The 21273-nt window shown below is 37.5% G+C and overlaps 1 protein-coding gene across 20 annotated transcripts in view; it reads left to right on the top strand.

Annotated features, from left to right (window-relative positions):
- The window catches only part of MYBPC1 (myosin binding protein C1), an 81487-nt gene extending 64047 nt beyond the window's left edge, over positions 1–17440 (top strand). For 18 of the 20 annotated variants that reach the window (XM_072146415.1, XM_072146413.1, XM_072146408.1 and 15 more), the window contains 8 exons: positions 4978–5145; positions 5854–5942; positions 6469–6664; positions 7572–7711; positions 7930–8089; positions 9523–9659; positions 10566–10752; positions 16899–17440. In XM_072146415.1, the coding sequence (XP_072002516.1) occupies positions 4978–5145; positions 5854–5942; positions 6469–6664; positions 7572–7711; positions 7930–8089; positions 9523–9659; positions 10566–10752; positions 16899–16999 (1178 nt within the window). In that variant the 3' untranslated portion in view covers positions 17000–17440. Of the gene's footprint in view, positions 1–4977; positions 5146–5853; positions 5943–6468; positions 6665–7571; positions 7712–7929; positions 8090–9522; positions 9660–10565; positions 10753–12823; positions 12868–13796; positions 13837–16898 lie in introns of all 20 variants that reach the window. The other 2 variants (XM_072146400.1, XM_072146409.1) reach the window with 2 other exon arrangements.
- The last annotated feature ends 3833 nt before the right edge of the window (positions 17441–21273 follow it).

The following is a 21273-nucleotide window of genomic DNA, read 5'->3' as shown; positions in this document are numbered from 1 at the left end:
ATATAGGATATATCCTATATTTCACTGTGTTAAGGTGCCGTCCTTGCGCTGCTCTATGGAGAGGGGAGTGGTGAGTGCGCTGACCTGTAATAACCTGTCCTAAGCATAGGCCATATGCTTAGAAAATATTTTATTTTTTGAAAAAAAGGTGACAAAACCGAAAACCCCATATCCATTCTGATTACAGCTCAGATATACAATTGATCTACATAAAGGGTTGGGTAACAACTAGTTATCTTGTACTGATCCTGAGCTACAACTTATATTATAGCTAAGAGTTGCATTCACAATTACATCACCTCCAAAGCTAAAGTCCTACAAAACGTATAAAAGGCTTAACATCTGTACACAGCTAGCACCAGTATACCAGGCACTGTGAAATATCCATATACAAGGAACTAAAGTAGAAAGCTTAACCATCTAACTGTATTATTGAAGTTCAGCAAGGTTTAGAATGTATCTGACAAGCTTGTTGACTGTTTCTAATGACAGCCAGGAAAACTGTGAATGAAGCTCTGGGATATAATATAAGCTGTAATTTAAGCTCAGTGTAAGTGCAAGTAATGAAAAGTATTTACAATGTTGCTCAATGTTTTATCTAGATATGTTGGATAATTGTATGTTAAGAGGACCTGTCAGCTCTCCTGTGTTTAAGTGAATCCTTTTTTTCTTCTAGAATAAATAGCTATGTGGGTGTTACCATTCACTTAGTCATTGGGCGTGGCCCTCTAGAAACTTATACTGTCAGCACTGATTGGACAGTGAGTATATGTAAGGATGCACTCCTAATGAGTGGCATATGGATTTATCCAGAATTTCTAAGAGACATAGTGCAGGAACAGCAAACCAGACTCTAAGAAAAGATGCCACAATATTTTTAATTCATGGGGGAATTCAAGAATTCACTAAATTCGGACCAGGGGTGAACAGGTTCTTTTAAAATATATACAAATACTAATAAGTAATAAATGGCCACTCATTTTGAATGTGAATAACCAGTGATATAACTATGCACAACCTTATAATTTGGACTTTTAACCTATTAGCTGGTCTACATCTGTAAGAATTTTGTACCAAAATGCAGTATCCCCTAATAGGTGCCACTTTGCTGATTATGATGCAGTTGGATTTTTTCCTAGGCTACACTCTTCTTGGGCAGTCTCTGATTTAATTTGCAGCTTTCAATTGGTAATAAGCTCTCATCAGAACCTGTCAACAAGTGGATCCAGGCACTCTGACTATGGTAATTTTCAAATATTTGTTATCCATGGCATCATTCCTTCTAAAATCAAATTGTAAAATTATGCTTATGAGCCGGAAGTGCTATCCTAGCTCCTCCTTGCTGTAGCTCCACACTTTGCAGGAGCCTCTCACTGTATGCTAAAACTTTCTCAGCTGCTGTGAAATTGCTGCAGGCAATAGGAGGGGGGAAGTATTGATGGAGCAGGGTGAGACAGTGTAACTACCTGTGAATACAGAACATGGAGGGGCTAGGTTAGCCCCTCTGGCTCATTCACATAATTTTAAAAGTTGATTTTACAAGGAAGGAGGCCATGGTGCACGGGCACGGTGCCCACATCTATGAGTAAGTGCTCCTGGTGTACTATGCTTTATTTTGATGGTAGATTTACTTTAAGACCAAATCGCCCTATTATTACTATTCACTGGTTATTCCCATTTGTGCTACACTACCTACCTACATTGTATACCCAAGGTTACATTTATATGTCTTTATTTTCTAAAAAGTATTGTGTGCAATGTATTAACATCATCCTTTTGCTTGCACATCATACTGCATTAAATTATACAAAGTCTAAAGTACCAATTGGGGCATACCATAGTAAATACTAATAGTAAAATATTTAGTAAAAATTTAGAAAATTATTTGCCAAATAGTAATCATGATAAAATATTTTTAAAATATTATATTCAAAATTAAAAAACAGATTCAAATTGTTGTCATAGTAGAAAAAGGCTTTCAATTATTCATAGTTTCTGTTCATTTCTGTTTTTCTGCTCCAACATACATTGCTTGGCCCAAGTCTCCTAATACAGCCCCAAGGCTGATTTGATTGAGTACAAATGGCTGTCCAACCAGATAAGCCAGTCAGTCTCCACTGCTAAGAGGATATAGTGACAAAGGTCCTGTGTCACAGCACATGAGAAGAAACAGGAAGAGTTCTCATTAGTACATTAAACAATACAAAGTGAAGTCCCTGGAACTTGGGAACCTAATACCTATAAGTTCTAAAGGCTGAAGATATTCTTACACTTTTCATTAAAACCTAACATATAATTATAAGAGAGAGATAAATTATTTACAAGTAACAAGAATAAAACAGAAGAATCGATATTCCAGTTTAATAGCGATCCTAGGTCCAAAACTGCTTTATCATCAGACACCTTTTAATAGTTAATTATTCTTTAACTATAATAAACATTTAAATGCAAATTTTACAGAAATAAAGACCATAGTAAAAAGAGTACCGTACATTCTCAATATACATCAGACTGCATACTGTCAACATTTACACAAAGTTATCATAAAGGTACCTGTATTCTACAGAATATTATCATTTAATATGGTTAGACAGCAAAAGTGACCACAATGAAATTAGGTAATTTCTGTGGATAGAATTCAATGAATAAACCCAAAAAATGGAAGGCATTGTGACCCAGTAAAAGCTTTTCTTCAAGACGGTTGCTCCATCATCTCATACAATATCATTCATTTCTGTCATTGCTTTGAGCCACCATGTGCTTTGCTTTCTCCTGTCTCTGCTTTATACATACAAGTCAATCACTCCTAAGCTTGGATGACACAACATGAAGTCACATAACACAATGTGGAAGATAGAAGACGACATTATGGAAGACTATTCAGAAGATTACTCAGGAAAATCAATGCTTTAGCTGTGTAATCCTATATGCAGTTACTTACAACTATATGTTCCGGGTGCCATGATCCTATGTTTTTTGGCGCACCAATTCATTTACAGTCAAAATCTAGGAAGTCATACTGAAGATCAAGAAGTTTATGAGAAAACGATCATTGAAGACAACGAGAAGAGGATAAACTTACAGATGAAACTTCTTCAGTCTTCATTTCAGGCCTGTGTTTTCAGAAAACGGTGGTTCTATTGGGTGATAGAAAATTACATGATTGAATTAAAATAAAAAGATGTATAGTTGACAGACTGAGAAGGCAGCCGGCTACGGCCGGGCAGGCATATGTTAGCCACAATAGAGAGGTGAAGGGGTGACCCTTCCCCTCTCCATTGCAATGTATTACGTATGGCCTGTAACACAGAGAAAGATAGGACAGAGCGGAACGTGTGGCACCATATCACTCCGTGCTGACATTGCCTGTCTATGGGGGACGTATGTACGGCTGTAAGCTTGCGGCTGTACATACGTCCCCCTACAGTCGTGTGAATCCCACATACCATGTGCAATGGTACCGGTCTCTTGAGTGTGGGAGAAGGACTGGGTGATACAGTCACTAGAACCTCAGTGTCACTGCTACCTCTCCATCCCCTTTTGTTACATACTCTAAGCTTATCTTCAACCTTTTTAATAGGGTTGTCCAAGTATTTGAAAGCTTTTGAATAGCAAAAATAAAATATAGATAACATAATAAACTTTACTTACCTGTTTTTTCTTTGAGCTTACGTTAAGCTCTCAGTCTCTGTTATAAAGTGAGTGGCCCGAGACTGCTCAGTTAATCAACAGCTGTGTTGACTTTGATACTCATTGATGGAACATCACAGCTTAGCCACTGATTGGCTGCATTAATCCATGTGCCACTTGATGCATAACAGACACTGGCAAAATATTAAAGATTTTATGTCCAAATAATACTAACATTAACATGCATTGTTATGACTCAAATATTCCAAGCAGATTCTAAGTAGATGGCAGTGGCTGACAATAAGGTTATTGACTGTTTCCTATAGCCACCAGTACATAAATTGTGAATACAACTCTTAACTTTAATTCTTAGAATTAATACAAGATAAATAATGAAATGTATGTGCAGAGTTATTCAAAGTGTAAATGAATTTACAATAAAATTTACTATAAAATTAGAATACTAAAACCCAACACCCATGCAATTTTCTATACTTTCTAAAAATTAGGCTGGTAAGTTTAACAACCAGCATTCATCTTTTTTTTAGGCTGATATGGGTAATAACTTTACATTTTTGATAGCACTAGCATTTATACAGTGAGCTGTTTTTTTCCCACTCTTCTAGTTCCTGCCTAAGGCCCCCTGCGCTCACTGCATTTTAACTGGGTGCCATAACCCTCTATCTGGCTGAAAATTGTGCGGCCGGATCACTGGCCCCCATGCAGCTGTGTGCATAGGGTCTTAGGCTGTTTAACAGCTCTTTGCAGAATTCATATACAGGCAGTCCCCGGGTTACGTACAAGATAGGGTCCGGAGGTTTGTTCTTAAGTTGAATTTATATGTAAGTCGAACCTGTATATTTTATAATTGTAGATCCAGACAAAAAAAATGTTGGCCCCTTACAGCTGATTATTGCAATCTGGGACTATAGTAAAGCATTCATAAAGCTTAACTAGAGGTCAGAGGGGTCTGTCTGTAACTGTGGGTTGTCGGTAAGTTGGGTGTCCTTAAGTAGGGGACCGCCTGTTTTTACTGCTAATGATGGGGTCTAATCCAGCCTTAGGTCCTCTGAAAAACTTGTTCTGGAGAAAGACATTAAGAGTTGGTATTTTGACAGCATTGGATTTAAACCCATTCTATGCACTAAAATTTTATTTTCACTTTCAAATTCAAAGGTCACGCCAAGGTTGTCTACCATATTTAGTTTATGTACTTTTTATAAACTTATCATTGTAGAAAACTAAAAATATAGAAATCAATGATTGTTATTTAGATTTGGTGTCAATTATTTCAATGTGAATTAGCCTGAATACTATATTATCTTTCCTTTTTATACACTTTATTAGCGGAACAATGGATCGTTGCCAATCCTGAACTCACTGATAAAACAAGGCTTACCATCACAGGACTCCCTACTGGATCTAAGATCTTTGTGAGAGTAAAAGCAATTAATGCTGCTGGACACAGTGAGCCCAGAATACACCCCAATCCAATCCTGGTAAAGGAAGTAATAGGTAATTGTCATGTAATGTAATGCTTTTATTTCATAGTAAGGGTTTTTGGGTTGCTTCTAAACTGAGACAAGCGCAGACTCCATCAACCAAAGGTTATATTCACTCAAGTGTCTTAGCTGTTATTATACTGCATTGTGCTGTACTAAACATGGTTAGCTGCACAGTTCTGTGTTTAGGTGTCAAAAGTGAGTAGGCCCAATAGATAAAAGCAAAATGGATAACAAAATCAAGCTGAAATGACACTCTGGCTAGCGTCCCCTTCCTAGAAATCAATAACACTGAACTAATAAGCTGTGCTGAATTAAATCATTGCAGGTCTGGCATATAAAACATCCAGGGGCCACACAATTTTCCGGTCGTGACCATGTAACAAGTGACAGTGCTCATTCAAAAGAATGGGAAACCATATGATACCTGGTCTTGCTGAATTTGACATAGTGAAAGCATCTATTATTTAATGGGGAATCTTGGTGGAGGATGTCCCATCTATGGTATTGATTTTAGGATGTATTGAAATAGATTGCCATAATCTCAATATGTGTAAAAGGTGTATGTAAAGAATGATCTCCTTTTGGACAGTTTGACAATTCTAGGCATTTTCTCAGAGCAAAGTCTAGATTTTCTTTATTTCTTTTCTTTTTCTTTACAAATTATTTTCTTTACAATAACTTCCCCTAATGTTATGGTGTATATATTATTTGCTCTTAGTTCCTCCAAAGATTCGTCTTCCGAGACATCTAAAACAAACCTACATCCGAAAGGTTGGAGAGGCTGTAAACCTTGTTATACCTTTCCAGGTAAGGTTTTAGAATGTCCTCATGTGTTCTTTTTTATATCATATTTCCATAGTTTATACATGTTTAATTGTAGAAGAATCTTGAAAATCTGGGTGTTGACAGAGATGTTCCCACTACTGACACATCTAAATTTATTAGTGGATCTTAATGAAAGAACGAGGCAACGTGTTTTGGAATCAGAATCATGTACTCTTCAAGTCATAGGGACCAGAAATAATTCAGTACCTAAGCCAGAAGAACTGTGGTTGAATTCTTGTTTCCCATCAATAGACTTCATCTCGAAACTGCAAAGTCAGGTTAGCTTTGATTGAACATCAGTCTCCTATAAAAGTTTAGGAGCCTGGGGTCTCTAAGGTTAAAAAAGGACCTTCTACAAGTTCACCATTCAGGTATATTAGGGCCTTTAGAAAACCGAGTCATAGTAGGCTTCATTGTGCCTCAACTTACCTTTACTTTACCATGCAATAGATGATTAGCGACATTGCATTGTTCAGAGAGGTAACATATATTTCTAACTTATTTATAGGGTAAACCCAGACCAAAAGTATCTTGGAAGAAAAATGGATCACATGTGGACAAGACACAAATAAGTATTCGCAACAGTGAATGTGATACTATCCTCTTCATCCGGAAAGCAGAGAGAAGTCATTCTGGAAAATATGATTTGAAAGTGAAAGTTGAAAACCTTCAAGATAAGGCATCAATTTACATCCAGATTGTTGGTATGTATTATTCTTATCCACAGAATTATGCTATATATTACAGACTACAAGAATTTCAGAATACATTGTATGATGATCGTGAGGTCTCTTGAAAATAGTATGTTGGTGTCATTGAGACTCACCATTACAAAGCCATAGCCCTGCAGATTAACCCTTTAACGACCAGGCCTTTTTTAATGTTTGCATTTTCATTTTTCACTCCCCACCTTCAAAAATCTATAACTTTTTTATTTTTCCATATAAATAGCTGTACATGGACTTGTCTTCTGCGTAACAAATTGCAATTCATAGTGATGGTCTTTAAAATTTCATGCCGTGTAAAAGCAGGAAAAAAAATCTGAATGCAGTGAAAATGATGAAAAACGCATTTGCACCATTTTCTTGTGGGTTTGGATTTAATAGCTTTCACTGAGAACCCTAAATGACATAATTATGTTTTCATACATTTACAAACATTAAAACCTCCTCTACAAAAAAAAAATTCTTGCCGTCTTCTGGCGCTAATAACTTTTGTATACTTTGGTATACAGAGCTGTGGGTGGTGTCATTTTTTGCGCCTTTTTTTTTTTTGCCCTAAACTATCTTTCCCAGATCTTATATAACTTTCTAACCTTATCTACACTTTACCTAACTAATATGCTATTTCCTGGCAGTGGCGACTGAAACATGGAGTAGCCTCTCCGTTCTGTGCGAGAAAAGGCTACTCCATGCCCCAATAGCCTCTGCTGTCCCTCCAACATGTGCGTCCTTGTTTTGCTTCTGTTGTTATGCCATCCTTCCATGCCCCAGTAGCCTACATTAGATTTAAAGTTTAAGGTTACGATTTTGACGGCAGAGGTGATGACAAAGTACAATACTTTTAAAAAACATTTTAAGTCAATAAAACTTTATCTGTTGATTTATCTAGATCGACCTGGACCCCCAGAATCAGTAGTAATTGAAGACGTCTGGGGGGGAAATGTTGCATTAGAGTGGAAGCCACCAACGGATAATGGCAATGCTGCTATTACAGGATACACTATTCAGAAGGCTGATAAGAAAACAATGGTTTGTTATCCTATGATAAATGTAATATATAATTGCATATCACTTTAAAACTTAATGTATTCTGATAACATGCATTTAATAGTATAACCCTAAATGTCACATACAGAAGATTGAGGAGATTGATATTCGATATATATATAGAGAATTCCAACTTTACATTTCTAGGACTGTATTTTTAACTGAATGTCATGTTATACTATGGAAACATGTATTTTCAGGAATGGTTTACAGTTCTGGAACACTACCACAGAACAAGTGCCACCATTTCTGAACTTGTGATAGGAAATGAATACTACTTCCGAGTATTCTCTGAAAATATGTGTGGCCTCAGCGAGACAGCAACAAAGACACCAAACAGTGCACTCATTGAGAAGGAAGGTTAGACATTTGGTTATTCTCTTTATTTTATTATATCCTCTTTGTTAGCCTTTAACTCCTTAAGGATACGGCCTAAAATGGCCATCAAGACATTCAGGACACAGGCCTTTTTTATGTTTTTATCCTGCTCAAATTCTAAAAGACATAACTTTTTTGTTATCTGACATGGGCATACCATGATTATTGAAATATATTAACTTTTTCCTGCAACCCTACAGAATAAAACAGCTGTTTTGCCGCTTCTATTCTTAATTAAAACCTTTATGCAGTTCACAGTATAACATTTATGCAGTTCAATCTCTGTGGGCACCCAGGCCATCAGCCCAACACAGAGTTTCCAGGCAGGACTCAAATCTTCTCCTTTAGTCCCTGACCACCCAGGATGTGCTGTGATCAGTGCTATTAAAGCTACACATCCCTATCTGTCTGAAACAACAGGAGGAGTAAGGAGGTGCCTGGGAGCTCCTGCTCTGGAACTTGCAATTCTTCTTGTTCAGGAGACCCTAGAACAGTGATGGTGATCCTTTTAGAGCCTCAGTGCCCAAACTTTAACCAAAAGCCACTTATTTATTGCAGAGTGCCAGCGCAGCAATTTAAGCAGTAATGTATTTCTCCTTGTTCTTTGACAACTTTCAATCCTTAAGCCTCCCAAGGACACCAACACAGTTGAAAGGAGGAGGGCAAATTCATCTATCATTGTAGGAAGGTTCTGCAGGAAGATTCTTTGAGTCCTGTCTGGTGAACTTCATTCTGGGGTGTTGGCCTTGGTGCCCACAGAAAGGTCTCAGAGTGCCGCCTCTGGCACCCGTGACATAGGTTCGCCACTCCTGCCCTAGAAGGAAGCTACAATAATAATCTGAATTTCTTCTCTTTCAAATGTATTGGTGTCCTCAGGAGGTCGATACAATTAAAAGCCGTAACAAAACAGGTAGCAACATGTTACTGCTTAAAATGCCATGTTGGCATTTTGCATTTAAATAAAATGCATTAGAGATGAAAGATCCTTAGTCCCTCCGTTCTGCTGTCCCATCCCTCAGATTTCTTATCTGAGATGCCGATTCATGTTGTTTAATGTGGAATATGTGAACTTTTATATACATGTTATGCTGTTCAATGTCCAATATAATATGTATATAACGGTGCACATCCTCCATTATTTAGTGTGTCAGGTCATGTCAATTTATGGAAGTAGGGAGATTGAAAACAGCTGGAGAATTTAAAAAAAGAAACCATTTTCTCTGCTAACGTACAGTTTCTCAGTATTTTTGTACAATACTATAAAATGATAAAAAGTTTGTTGGAAAGTTAGCGGCCGTTTAAAAAGTTACTTACTTCACAGCAATCTGCCTTCCTAGCGTTGCTGGCCTCGTAATATTAAGCCTGTATCTTTTAAAAAATGTTGTGGATTTTTATTAGTTTCCTTTCTTTATTAGGTAAACCTTATAAGCGTCCTGAGTACACAGACTTTGACTTTACAGAAGCACCACAATTTACCCACCCCTTAATCAATACAGTAGCCATTGCTGGATACAATGCTACACTCAACTGCAGTGTACGGGGAAACCCAAAGGTAAATGACAAAATAGCTTTCATATAATATATGTTATTCTTTGTTTAATGTAGTCACACATACATGTGTGACCAACATATCAGGTAACACATTTTTAAGCACATTTAAGTAAACATGTTTGACCAAAAAAGGGGTGTGGTCTAGACCTGGCGCCAGAAGGGGAAGGGGCCTTCAGTCTAAAGGTAGGGGGAGCAAGCTTTCTGCTGTACATACATCCCCCATAGCCGGCAATAGCCGCACAGAGCATAAAATGTAAACTAGACCAACTAATAGCTGGAATAGAGTAGACTTCACAGTTCTAAACTACTCCAGATACATCTTCCAGCATGATATTTCTGGAACAGAATAAGACTGTGGAGTCTAACTCTGCATTAGTCTATTCACCAACACTTTAATAAATCTGCCCCAATGTCTTGGACCTTAATTTCCATCATAGACATTTATGCTATATCCATAGAAAATAGGTGACAGAAATAAGATATAGTATGATTCCAGTCTCTATTCTGTCTGTTTGAGAGACTGTCATCCATTTTCTTGCCACCTTCTCTACATACATACAAAATGTTTCCCCTATGAACACCATATACTTTTAATACCACAAATATCTCACATCAAAGTGCTTTATGTAACTGCTGGAAGAACATCACCTTATCTTCTAACATGTCAAAATCCAGTGCTACAGGTTTTCTTATAAGAGGAATGTTGCAGGTCCTGCTTTTTTAATATACATGCCAATCATTTTTGACACATATAATTATAATATCATTCCATACATATCATCTCAAATTAAGATTTAGACTACCTATATATTTTTCTTAAGAAACCATTTAATTCCACCATAGCCACAGACTTCCTATGTTCCTTCATTACATGTCTCATTTGTGTATCTACATGCCTTACATGCAGCCTAAAATTACATGGATGAAAAATAAAGTGGTTATAATGAATGACCCCAGATACCGAATGTTTAGCAACCAAAGTGTATGCACACTGGAGATACGAAAGCCAAGCCCATATGATGGTGGGACATATACCTGCAAGGCAGTCAATGATCTTGGTGAGGCTGAGGTTGACTGCAAACTTGAAGTGAAAGGTAAGATGTTTCTTGTACCTGTGTCCACCTTACTCATGTCCTACTCAACATTTTTAGGCATCTGTGCAATTTTCTCCTGCTCCAGCACAGATCACAGAACAGGTTGGGTCTCCCGACCCTTAGGAGAATTAGGAGGTGGTTTATTAACTTGTCTGTCTTCTTTTGTACTCACTATATAGCTCTGATCAAACACTATGTAGTGAATGTGGTACTCAGACCCAGTGTAGCCCTGTGGATAGCACCAATAGATGTTTCCTCTGTAGATTCCTCTTGCAGATCCCCAAGTTACAGTGGCTCTATTTAAAAAAAAAAACTAAAAATATAAATTATAAATCTCCCAAGGGTTTTTTATGATCTCATCTAGGGTATATTTTGTTTAAAAAAAAACCCTCATGTAAAACAAATACAAACACAGGGAGATTTATGAGGGTTTCTGTACCAGAAAACTGGTGCAGAGGTCCTTAAATAATAGCAAATAGCCAAAAATTGCAACTATTTGCCCCTTTTTGCTAGATACATGCCAGAGGCGTGGGTAAGGGGGGGGGGGGGCAAGGGCTGCAGGCAACCTTTATCAAGTGAAAGTTTGCCTGCTGTGCATATCTCTTTGTTAAGCCCAAACAAAACTAAAAATAGAAAATAAATCCAAGTAAAATATTTAATTATTAAATATCCCTATCTACCTATTAAAAAATTAGAACTGCTGAACACTTATAAAAGAACCTAAATATTGTTCAGTCATTAAGGCCTTTTCAAGTCTGGTCATTAAAGGTGCCAGACTTAACTATTTATGACATATCCACAGGATATGTCATGAATAGATGATAGATGCGGGTACCACATCTTGAACCCACGCCTATCTGGGGAATGGAGGTGAGCTGACTTAATGGAAAAAATGCCACGCATGCCCGGCTATACTCCATTCAATTGTATGGGAGTGCCGACAAGAGCCGAGAATTGTTATTGAGCTGAATGGAGAGTGGCCACTCATGCTAGGCTCTCTCTAAATTTATCCCAGCTTCAAGAAGTTGATAGGTTCCTGACATAGGTGAGCATCTTTTCAAGGCATATTTTGAATATATCATGAATAGTAAAGATGTGAATAATCCTTTAAGGAGCTAGTATGCCTTCATATCACATTACTCATTTCCTGTTGGCCACTGTCATATCTACATATGCCTGTCTTTGTATTGTTGATCTAGAAAGCAGCGGAAGCTTTCCCAAATATTGTTAATTCATACTGTATAGTTTTACTGTATATAACAAACGCACTTCCTATAAAATAAAGGTGCAACAAAATTTGTGGTGCATAGATCTTCTGATATGAAAGAAAACTGAGCACAGTCCTTTGACAATGTTTGAAGGATATACAATTGAGTGACATCTAGTTAATGATGGTCAATGTCTTCCTTTTTAACAGGTAAGACTGGGAACGTATTCTAGATGTATGTATGGATATATATTAGTTGATTTGTTTATGAATCTTGACTTGTCATTCATCTGTATGGTAGTATTTATTTTCTTTCCCCTTAATAGTATTATAATATAAGTCCCCAGTCCCCGGGTTACGTACAAGATGGGTTCTTTAGGTTTGTACTTAAGTTAAATTTGTATGTCAGTCAGAATAGGTGTTGTCATGGGAACAAAGTTTATCAATAAAGCTTCATTACAGATGCCTTACAGCTGATCATTGCAGCCTGGGAATAAAGTAAAGCATCCAGAGAGCTTTAGGGGTCATCCTTAAGTCAGGGACTGCCTGTACTCACTTACATTACCAAATATGATGTTATAGTAGAAGGACCCTGATGCTGCATTAAATTAAGGCTCCAAACATTTTGATTCTTTTTAGGGTCCATGGCAGACATGATACATCAGTTGTAAACATGATGTATTATCTAGACATAGAACCAATCAACAAACAATTCCATTCATGCTTTTGATAATGCATTGGTAAGAATTCCACTGTAAGAGGAAGTGGAGTGATCCAAATGATATAAATTATCTAGTAAATGACATGCTAGTGGGAAACTACTGAAAAAATCCATATATCATTTGACATGTTCTAATTCTACAGGGTCAATAGGCGGAGAACCATTCGACTTGTGGAAACAGAAGCAGGTTTATGACACAAATATTACATTCAGTGATACCTCACAATGGAATAATCTTTGCTCATGTTAAATCACATCTTGCATGTAAAACTGGTATTTGTAATCTGAGACCAGATTGCAAATCATGTTTCATGGTAAAACATGCTCATATATCATTTTACCATGAACAATTTTAATAACACTTGGTATAATTCTTAATATATAAAGCATATATGAGCACAAAATATCTGCTAATAATAATGTTAAAATGCTATATTCAAAATTTGGGATGTTATATACTAGAGCTCATGTATCATAGACTGGTTGAGAAGCATCAATGTTCATAGCAACCAAGCTGAGTCTAAACACAGGTTGGTTACTGTAATCATCTTGTCTTTTGTTACATGAGGCGTATTATGTCAAATATTACAAATATTTAAATTGATCAATCATATTATATGCTAGCTGGATTTCAGAAGAAAATCCATTAATAAAGATTTTATTTACGACTTGCCTTGTAGCTGCCTTTAATAACGTTGACCAATAATACATTTTAGTGGCAGCTAGTCCCTGGTTATTTAAATGTAGGTTTGCCCAATGTTTGTAAATTAACCCTAATTCTGAAAAGGATGGCATATATCTCTTTATATGCTTAAAATATACATATATATTAGTGGCCTAATATATATGTATATAATTATGTGTCTGTTTCTATATATAGATGCATATATATGAAACTCACCTTTCCAGAAAGGTTAACCTGGTTAAGTGCCTACTATTGAAGCGTATGTGTGCATTAATATGATAAGTTATTAATTGTTAAAATATTATTGGGTTCCATATTTCATTTGCTTTGACCACACTTACTAAGCTCTCATGACATCACATCCAGCTCCATTCATCTATGTTATTTATTGGCTTCTGAATGTTCATTACTTCTCTTTCTCTCTCCCTTAGTTGCACAATAAGGATTATTGAATGTGTATTGTCACCTAAGGTAAGCTTTCATATGGTCCTGTCATATGAAGCTTATGTCTTTCCATGCAGAGCATCGCTGACTGTCCCAACCAGTAGTTTAAATCATAAGATAACATGAAGTTGTATTTGTTGCTCCATTGTTAAAATTACTGTATGCTTCAACATTTTACTAATAATACTGCTTTATTCTGGTTTGCTTAATCACAAGGTTCTATATTCTAAGACCTATTTATATGGATATATATAAATATATATAATATATAAATATTTATATATTGTAAATATTTATATATGTATATATATTATAATATATATATATATATATATATATATATATATATATATATATATATAGTAGGATATATAAAGCATATATACCTTAGACATATAAAGACCTGTGGAGACTTGACAACTTGATATTCTGTATTTTCCTCCAAAATGTGTGTCAAAGTTAAATACAGTTCCATCTGAGAAGACTCAGAAAAATGGTCTGTATTGTATTATCTGAATATCCATAGTATAATCTTATCATTCCTAGTCTACATACTAAAAGTTTTATTGATAAGGACAAGACCAAGAAGACTATTGACACCCGTTTCAAAATTCTGCATCTTCATATGTACATTTAAATTGACATATGTTGATAATGAGACTTTCAACTACTAAACTTGGGATATTGACATGAGCTAAATGTCATATCTACAGTAGCAGATTAATCTACAGGTCATGTGTATGGAAGCTGATACATCTACCTGCTGCGTGTAGGTTATGTAATAGCTGTTTTATCCACATGATATCATGATAGATTGATCTACATGTGATGTTATATGCCATGGAATTCCAATTCACCTACATGTAACTTCATACACATAGAAGATACACAGAAGTGTTTTCAGTTAGTAAAGGAAACTTGGTTCATCTGGTAACAGCTTCTTTCCTACAGGAATAATGGATCGGACATGATAAATCCAGCACACCCTTCTATCCTCCAAAATGTACTGCTTGGAAAATTAAGAAAACATTATACTTATTAAACATTAGTCAAGACCTGCAAAGCTGAAGGCTTTGGCTGACATAGATAGAATGTGAATAGGCAGCCTTATATGGAGTAACTGTGTACAACAATTCCGCTGCTAATTTGCCAAACACACCTAACTCTAGTTTTCAGCACAGAAAGAATCTTGCTCAACTATAACAGGCAGAAATCTCCTGTTGCTTAGCATTTGGGTCTGTCAGTCCAGCAAACACACATGGGGTTTAACTAAACCCCTTAGGCCCTGTGTTGTAGATCACGTCAGAGTTTGATCAGGGTGCGATCAGGGTTTGGTCAGTGAAAAACGCGCATTTTGCATCAGAGTGCAATCAGTTTTCAGTCAGAGTTTGTTTAGTGTCTCAGTTTTTCATGCGCGTTTTCAATGCAATTTCAATGCGCGTGAAATGGACTCAGGGCTGAGCTCTATCTTTTCTATGGCAATTGATGCGTGAAAAACGCATTGCACTTGCATGTGTCTCAGAGTGCAATGTGTTTTTGATGCGTCTCCATAGACTTGTATGGTGCGTTTTTTACGCGCGTGACTTGCAAAAGTAGAGCATGTCGAGATTTAAACGCGCGTTTAAAAAAACACGCATGTGTGCGTGAAAAAAAATGCAAGTGTGAAAAAGCCCATTGATTACAATGGGTCAGAATGCAATGCAAGTTCTGCGCATCAAAAGCAGGCGCAGAAAACGCGCGTGAAAAACGCAAATGTGAAAGGGGCCTTAGAGATATGAATGGAGTGCTGGTCACACATGCACACTGGCGTTTCTTTCACTGCATGACATTGTTGATGAATTTTACAAAATATCTTTATTGGCATGAAGCTGATCTGACATAGAGCCCCAAATTTTCTTCTTTGACCTGAATAATATAAATAAAAAATTGCAGCCAGATGCAGCCATCACTAGTGGGAGCTATAAGGCCTACTGGATACATAGATCTCTATATTAAAAGAGTTTGCAGTAAGTTTCTAGACTCCAAATAGTGGCTGCTGCAGTAAGACAGAATTTAATTATGCTACTTCCATGTTGTATTCCCAAGTGGGATTTTGGCATATCCAGATGGGGGTTACACATCCACTAACCCATTTTGTTGCTGTAGAGAGCACACATTCAAAATCTCCATTAATGTTCCAGAGATAACCAACTACGGGTTGAGACAGTTATATAGAGAGCAACATATGTTCAGCCACCTCTTAATTCACTGTGGATGTGAGACAAAGGTCAGGTTACCCCTGAGCTCCTGGTGGGTGTACACTTGAACCCCGCCAAACTAAGAGCTTTATTTTAAGGATATGGATTAACAACGGGATTAATTATAACATAAAATAGTTGAAAGGTATTGGAATTTTTGTGCAGATTGCAATATGCATGGCCATAACTATTGGGGAAGCAAGAGAAGAAGTTGGTACTGGTCCTGAGGTCACATACGAAGATACTAGTAACAAAAATGGCACATTATAGGTGGGGGTCTCATTACAGATTTTTGGTCCAAGAACCTAATGTTCTGCTTCTGGTAATTGTCAGTTCAGAAAAGAAAAACGTTACTAAACATAAAGACAAGAACAGGATGTTTACCTACCATTGTGGAAAGAAGGCCTATACGGGTACGTTCACAAGTCAGGCATGCTGGAGAGGAGGAGGGATGAGTGGTTCTCACCTCTTCACTCTCCATAGGAAATAGAGCTGCACGGCTGTTCTTACGGCCAAAGATAGAGCATGTTCTATCTTTTTTCCGGCCACAGTATGGTATGGTGAGCACATGTTGTTCTCACTGTACTGAGCCATAGACGACTATGGAGGACGCATATACGGCCGAAAATCTGCGGCCATATATATTCTACGTCCCCCATACGTTAGTGTGAATGCAGCCTAAAAGAGTGATAACAGTATTTTGGAGTATACAGTTACACTTTAATATACATTTTATAGTTAGGAAATAAAGATTACAATATTTGATGTCATAAACGTGGGCAGGACAGCGTCAGCATGAGAATATACTGAGATCACCTGGTGGATCAACCTTTTATCCTCTCTGCTTTGCAGGTGGCGTGACATTTTTCCGTCTTCTAACGCAAGGTGTGCCTCTGTCTGTCATCGCCTCTTATATGCGAGAACTTGATGCAAGTAAGAAGGAGAGAGCATGAGCAGCCCAGACATTCTGCTGCTTTTCTACTGCATCTAAAGGACATCAGTGTGAATGTGTTTGACCCTGAAGCCGCATCTCTAGAATTATAGTCAATTTCTGTCTGCTGCCTTTCTGTGTTAGATACAAATATGGTTATTGCATGTATGGGGTAGATGAGCTTGACGTTTGGTTTGGGTCTTTTTTACTTCAAGACAAAGTAGGGATCATTGCTATCCTTACTGGGGGCAGCACACCACTTGACCTGTTGAAAATGAACTGCTTACATAACAGATGGTTAGATCGCTGTTTTCTTTTTGAAAAAAAATAAAAATACTACTATATTTCGTTTAATATTGGGCTCACCGATGACTGCTTATTTAAGTGATACTTCTGGTAAAAGGCTGGAAAATGTATTGTGTAATTCAATCAATGTACAATAAATAAGAACATTTTTCCATGATTGATTTATGTGTCATTGTTTAAAGCAAATGGAAACAATTTCAAGCAGTAGGAAGAGACATTGAAAACAAAAGTCTCCAGTGAGATAAAATCAAAAATACTTTAATAAGACATATTAAGACCAAATACAAAAAGTAGCAAATTGACACTTTTCGGATGCATTAGTCGTCCTTAGTCATAATGGATCATGCAAATCCCTACAATGTTTAGATATTGAAGATATATTGCGGGTGTATATATGTGTGCAGAGAAATTGTGTACGAGCTCTAGTCACACCTATTGAACGAGTCACACGTCCCAAAAGAGGCGGTCAAAGCCCTTCGCAATAGAGAGGCATTCTGGATCATGACGATGAATACCAGAGCCCCCCACGGCTTAAATTCAAGATACAATCTAATGTATATATATTAAGTGAATTATATGCCAACTTTTTCTGTGTTGATCTATATTATGAATTTTCCATGTTTTGATTTCACACCTGTGAGGTAATTAGGAACTCACCTGCCGTCCACTTCCGTTTGTATCCACATAAAGCTTAGACTCGCATGGTGAGGGTCAGACTATGATTAAGAACGATATTTTGTTCGAAAGGCGTCAGTTTTTCACCGTTTTAATAACTATTTTTAAAGGATGAAATAAACTTCCACTTTTTATTCAACCATTTGTCTTTATACCTGCCTGGCTGCTGGATGACCGTTTGCATAATATTACATTACTGAGTACAAACATTCAAATGGAACAACAGGAGTGAGGGCCCTGCTCACAAGAGCTTACATTCTACGAGGATGAAGGGGGTGACACAAGAGGTATAAGAGCTTGTATAATGGTCCAGCCATTCTTTATAAGGAAACAGTATAAAATAATTTAATAAATAAAAATTCTGCTGCTTGAACCAGCCATCAGCCGCCATCTTATATACAAAGGTGAACGTTACTGCAGAGAAGCCTGGAGCTTGGTATATTTTTGGTGTTTGCCGGATAACTGATGGGAGGAGGACATAGGATGCATTAGATAAAGTAATAATGAGAGAGAGTTTTTTTAAAATTTGTATGACTTTCTGATAAGTCAAAGAGTTACATACAGTAAGATTTTGGGCAGCCCATATGATAATGTCATGTCTTTGGAAGCTTCTGGTTTATTGTCAAAAAGACGAATAACCCAGCGTTCACCAGGTTTGTGGTTTAAAATCTTGTGTCCAACTTTATTGATTCTTTAGTAACATCCAATTCATAGGACAAAAACATATCAATAGTAAAACCTATGCAATTCGAACGCTTAAACAGCATTCTTAATCATGTATTTCGGCCAACAAATAAAGAAGTAGGTATTCAATAAAACTTTGTTAAAAAAAAAACAAAGTGTTATACCAAAACACCATAATGCAAAATAACCTTCCTTTGTTCAATACTAAGCAAAACTTTGTAGAAAGTTATTCTTTGATCATCTCCTTTGCATCAGTCCTTGAAAAGGAGTGAAGGAGCTCTTCACATCATGACCAATAATACAGTGTCGAAACCACAAAATAGAGACTGTCTAATTCGAATACAAGCGCATGCACACCACAAACAAAAGCAAACGCCCCCCTGAACAAAATCATTCCATCACATCTAAGGTAAGTATTTATGGCGGGATGAACACACTATAACTTGTGTCATAGACATGCAAAGGATAACTCCATCATAAGTATATGTCAGCGTAATATTTATGTGCAATCCAAGCATACATAAATTAGTATACGAGAAGCTAAGTGTCATCAGCCAGTCATAAGAATAGTAACTTTATTCCTGAATTGAATAAACAGAAATCCACAATAAATGTAAATATAATTATAAGAAACAACCAGAATATGTTGGAGTTACATCTAATGAAACATTTATTCTTGTCTCCGATTGAAAGGCTCTCTGCTCCCCACAATTGAAGATCCATAAAGGCCTTGTGATGCCAGAGGAGTGTGAACCCATGTCCTCCTCTAGGGGGAGTATGTACCTTTTCCACTGCAAAAGCCTCCAAACTACATACATTCCCATTGTGAAGTGACAAAGTGTCTTGCTGCATTGGACATAACTTTTTTGGGACCTTTAGTTTTTATTATTCTCCATATCCTTCAGATGTTTCAAAACCCTGATTTTAAAATTTCTTGTGGTACACATCTGTGAATGTATTCAAAGGTGCACCGAAAATATACTTCTTTGTGTAAAAAAATGGAAAAAAATTAAAAAAATCAGATATCAGGAAGAGAATTGTGGAATTGCACAATGGGTGAAATCTTCATAAACCTAAAGCTTCCTTGTTTATCTGTACAAACAATTATACACAGGTACAAGAAAGATGGTTACATCCAGCCATCATACCGCTCAGGATATACATAAGTTCTGTGTCCCAGAGCTGAACTTTGTATTTTGGACCAAATGTGCATATCAACCCAAAAACAAAAGCAAAAGAGCTTGTGAAGATGCTGGCTGAAGCTGGTAAGAGTGTGTCATTATCCACAGTGAAATGAGTGCTGTATCCGCATGGGCAGAAAGGCCTCTCTGCCAGGAAGAAGTCATTACTCCAAGGACATGCCTGTCAGCCTGTTGTATACAGCAGCAGAGAAAGAAGGGGAGAGGAGCTGCAAGGAATGTAGAAAGGTGAGTAGGTGTTGTTTATTTTTTGCCTATCCTGCAAAAGAGGAGGGGACCACTGTAAGAGGGTGGAGATGAGAGGGGCCACACTGAAAGGGGAGAGATGAGAGGATCCCACAACAAAGGATGGACCAAAATAAGAGGGGGAGATGGGAAGGGCAAACAATATAGAGCAGTGATGGCGAACCTTTTAGAGACCGAGTGCCCAAACTACAACCGAAATCCACTCATTTACCAGTGCCAGCATGAAATTTTAAACAGTAACTTATTGCTACCTGTTCTTTCACATCTTTCAATTGTATTGGCAGTCTGAGGCTACCGGTTCAAAGAAGGAGGGAAAATTCAGATTATCATTGTAGCTTCTCTCCAGGGTCTGTCTGTAAATGAACAATGGTCGGGTCCAGCAGGATGACCTCCAAATTTAATGCAGTTCTGTCAAAACCTTCTCACTTTTCCTGCAGTTCCAAACAGCCAACAAAGTGTCGAATAGCACTGAGAGCAGCATCTCTTAATTTGCCTGGGACTGCAGGAAGATTCAGTGTTTGGTGAACTCTGTCCTGGGGTGAAGGCCTGAGTGCCCATAGAAAGAGCTCGGAGTGCCACCTCTGGCACCCGTGCCATAGGTTCGCCACCACTGATATAGAGGGTCCACAATGAGAGGGGCAGAGGGGGGGGGCACAAGAGGGATACACAAGATGTGGAGAGCCACAATAAAATGTGGGAGATGAGAGGGGTGTCACAATAAGAGGAGGATATACTAGGGAGACCACAATAAGAGGGGGGAACTGAGAGGGAGTTACAATAAGAGGGCAGATACCAAAGGGTCACAATATGAGTGGGGGAGATGAGGGGGCCACAATAAGAGGTGGAGATATGAGTAGGCAATAATTATAGGGGGAGATATGAAAGGGCCACAATATGAGTGGGAGTGAAGAGGCCACAACATGAAGATGAGGTGAGGGGATACAATATGAGTGGGAGATTCAAAGCCACAATATGAGGGGGTCACAAATAAGGGAGAGATAAAGAGGCCGCAATATGAGAGGTAAACAACATAACAGGCCACAATATGAGGGGGAAAGAGGGGGCCACAATGAGGAGATGAGGGGCCACAATTTGAGGGGGAGCTGAGGAGGGACACAATAAGAGGGGAGATGAGGAGTGCCACAATATGAGGGGGAGATTAGGATGGCCACAATATCAGTGAAAA

Source organism: Engystomops pustulosus, chromosome 4 (assembly GCF_040894005.1).
Source record: "Engystomops pustulosus chromosome 4, aEngPut4.maternal, whole genome shotgun sequence".
NCBI classification, from domain to species: domain Eukaryota; kingdom Metazoa; phylum Chordata; class Amphibia; order Anura; family Leptodactylidae; genus Engystomops; species Engystomops pustulosus.
Note: the sequence above shows the minus strand (reverse complement) of the source record. Positions and strands in the feature narration are given on the sequence as shown.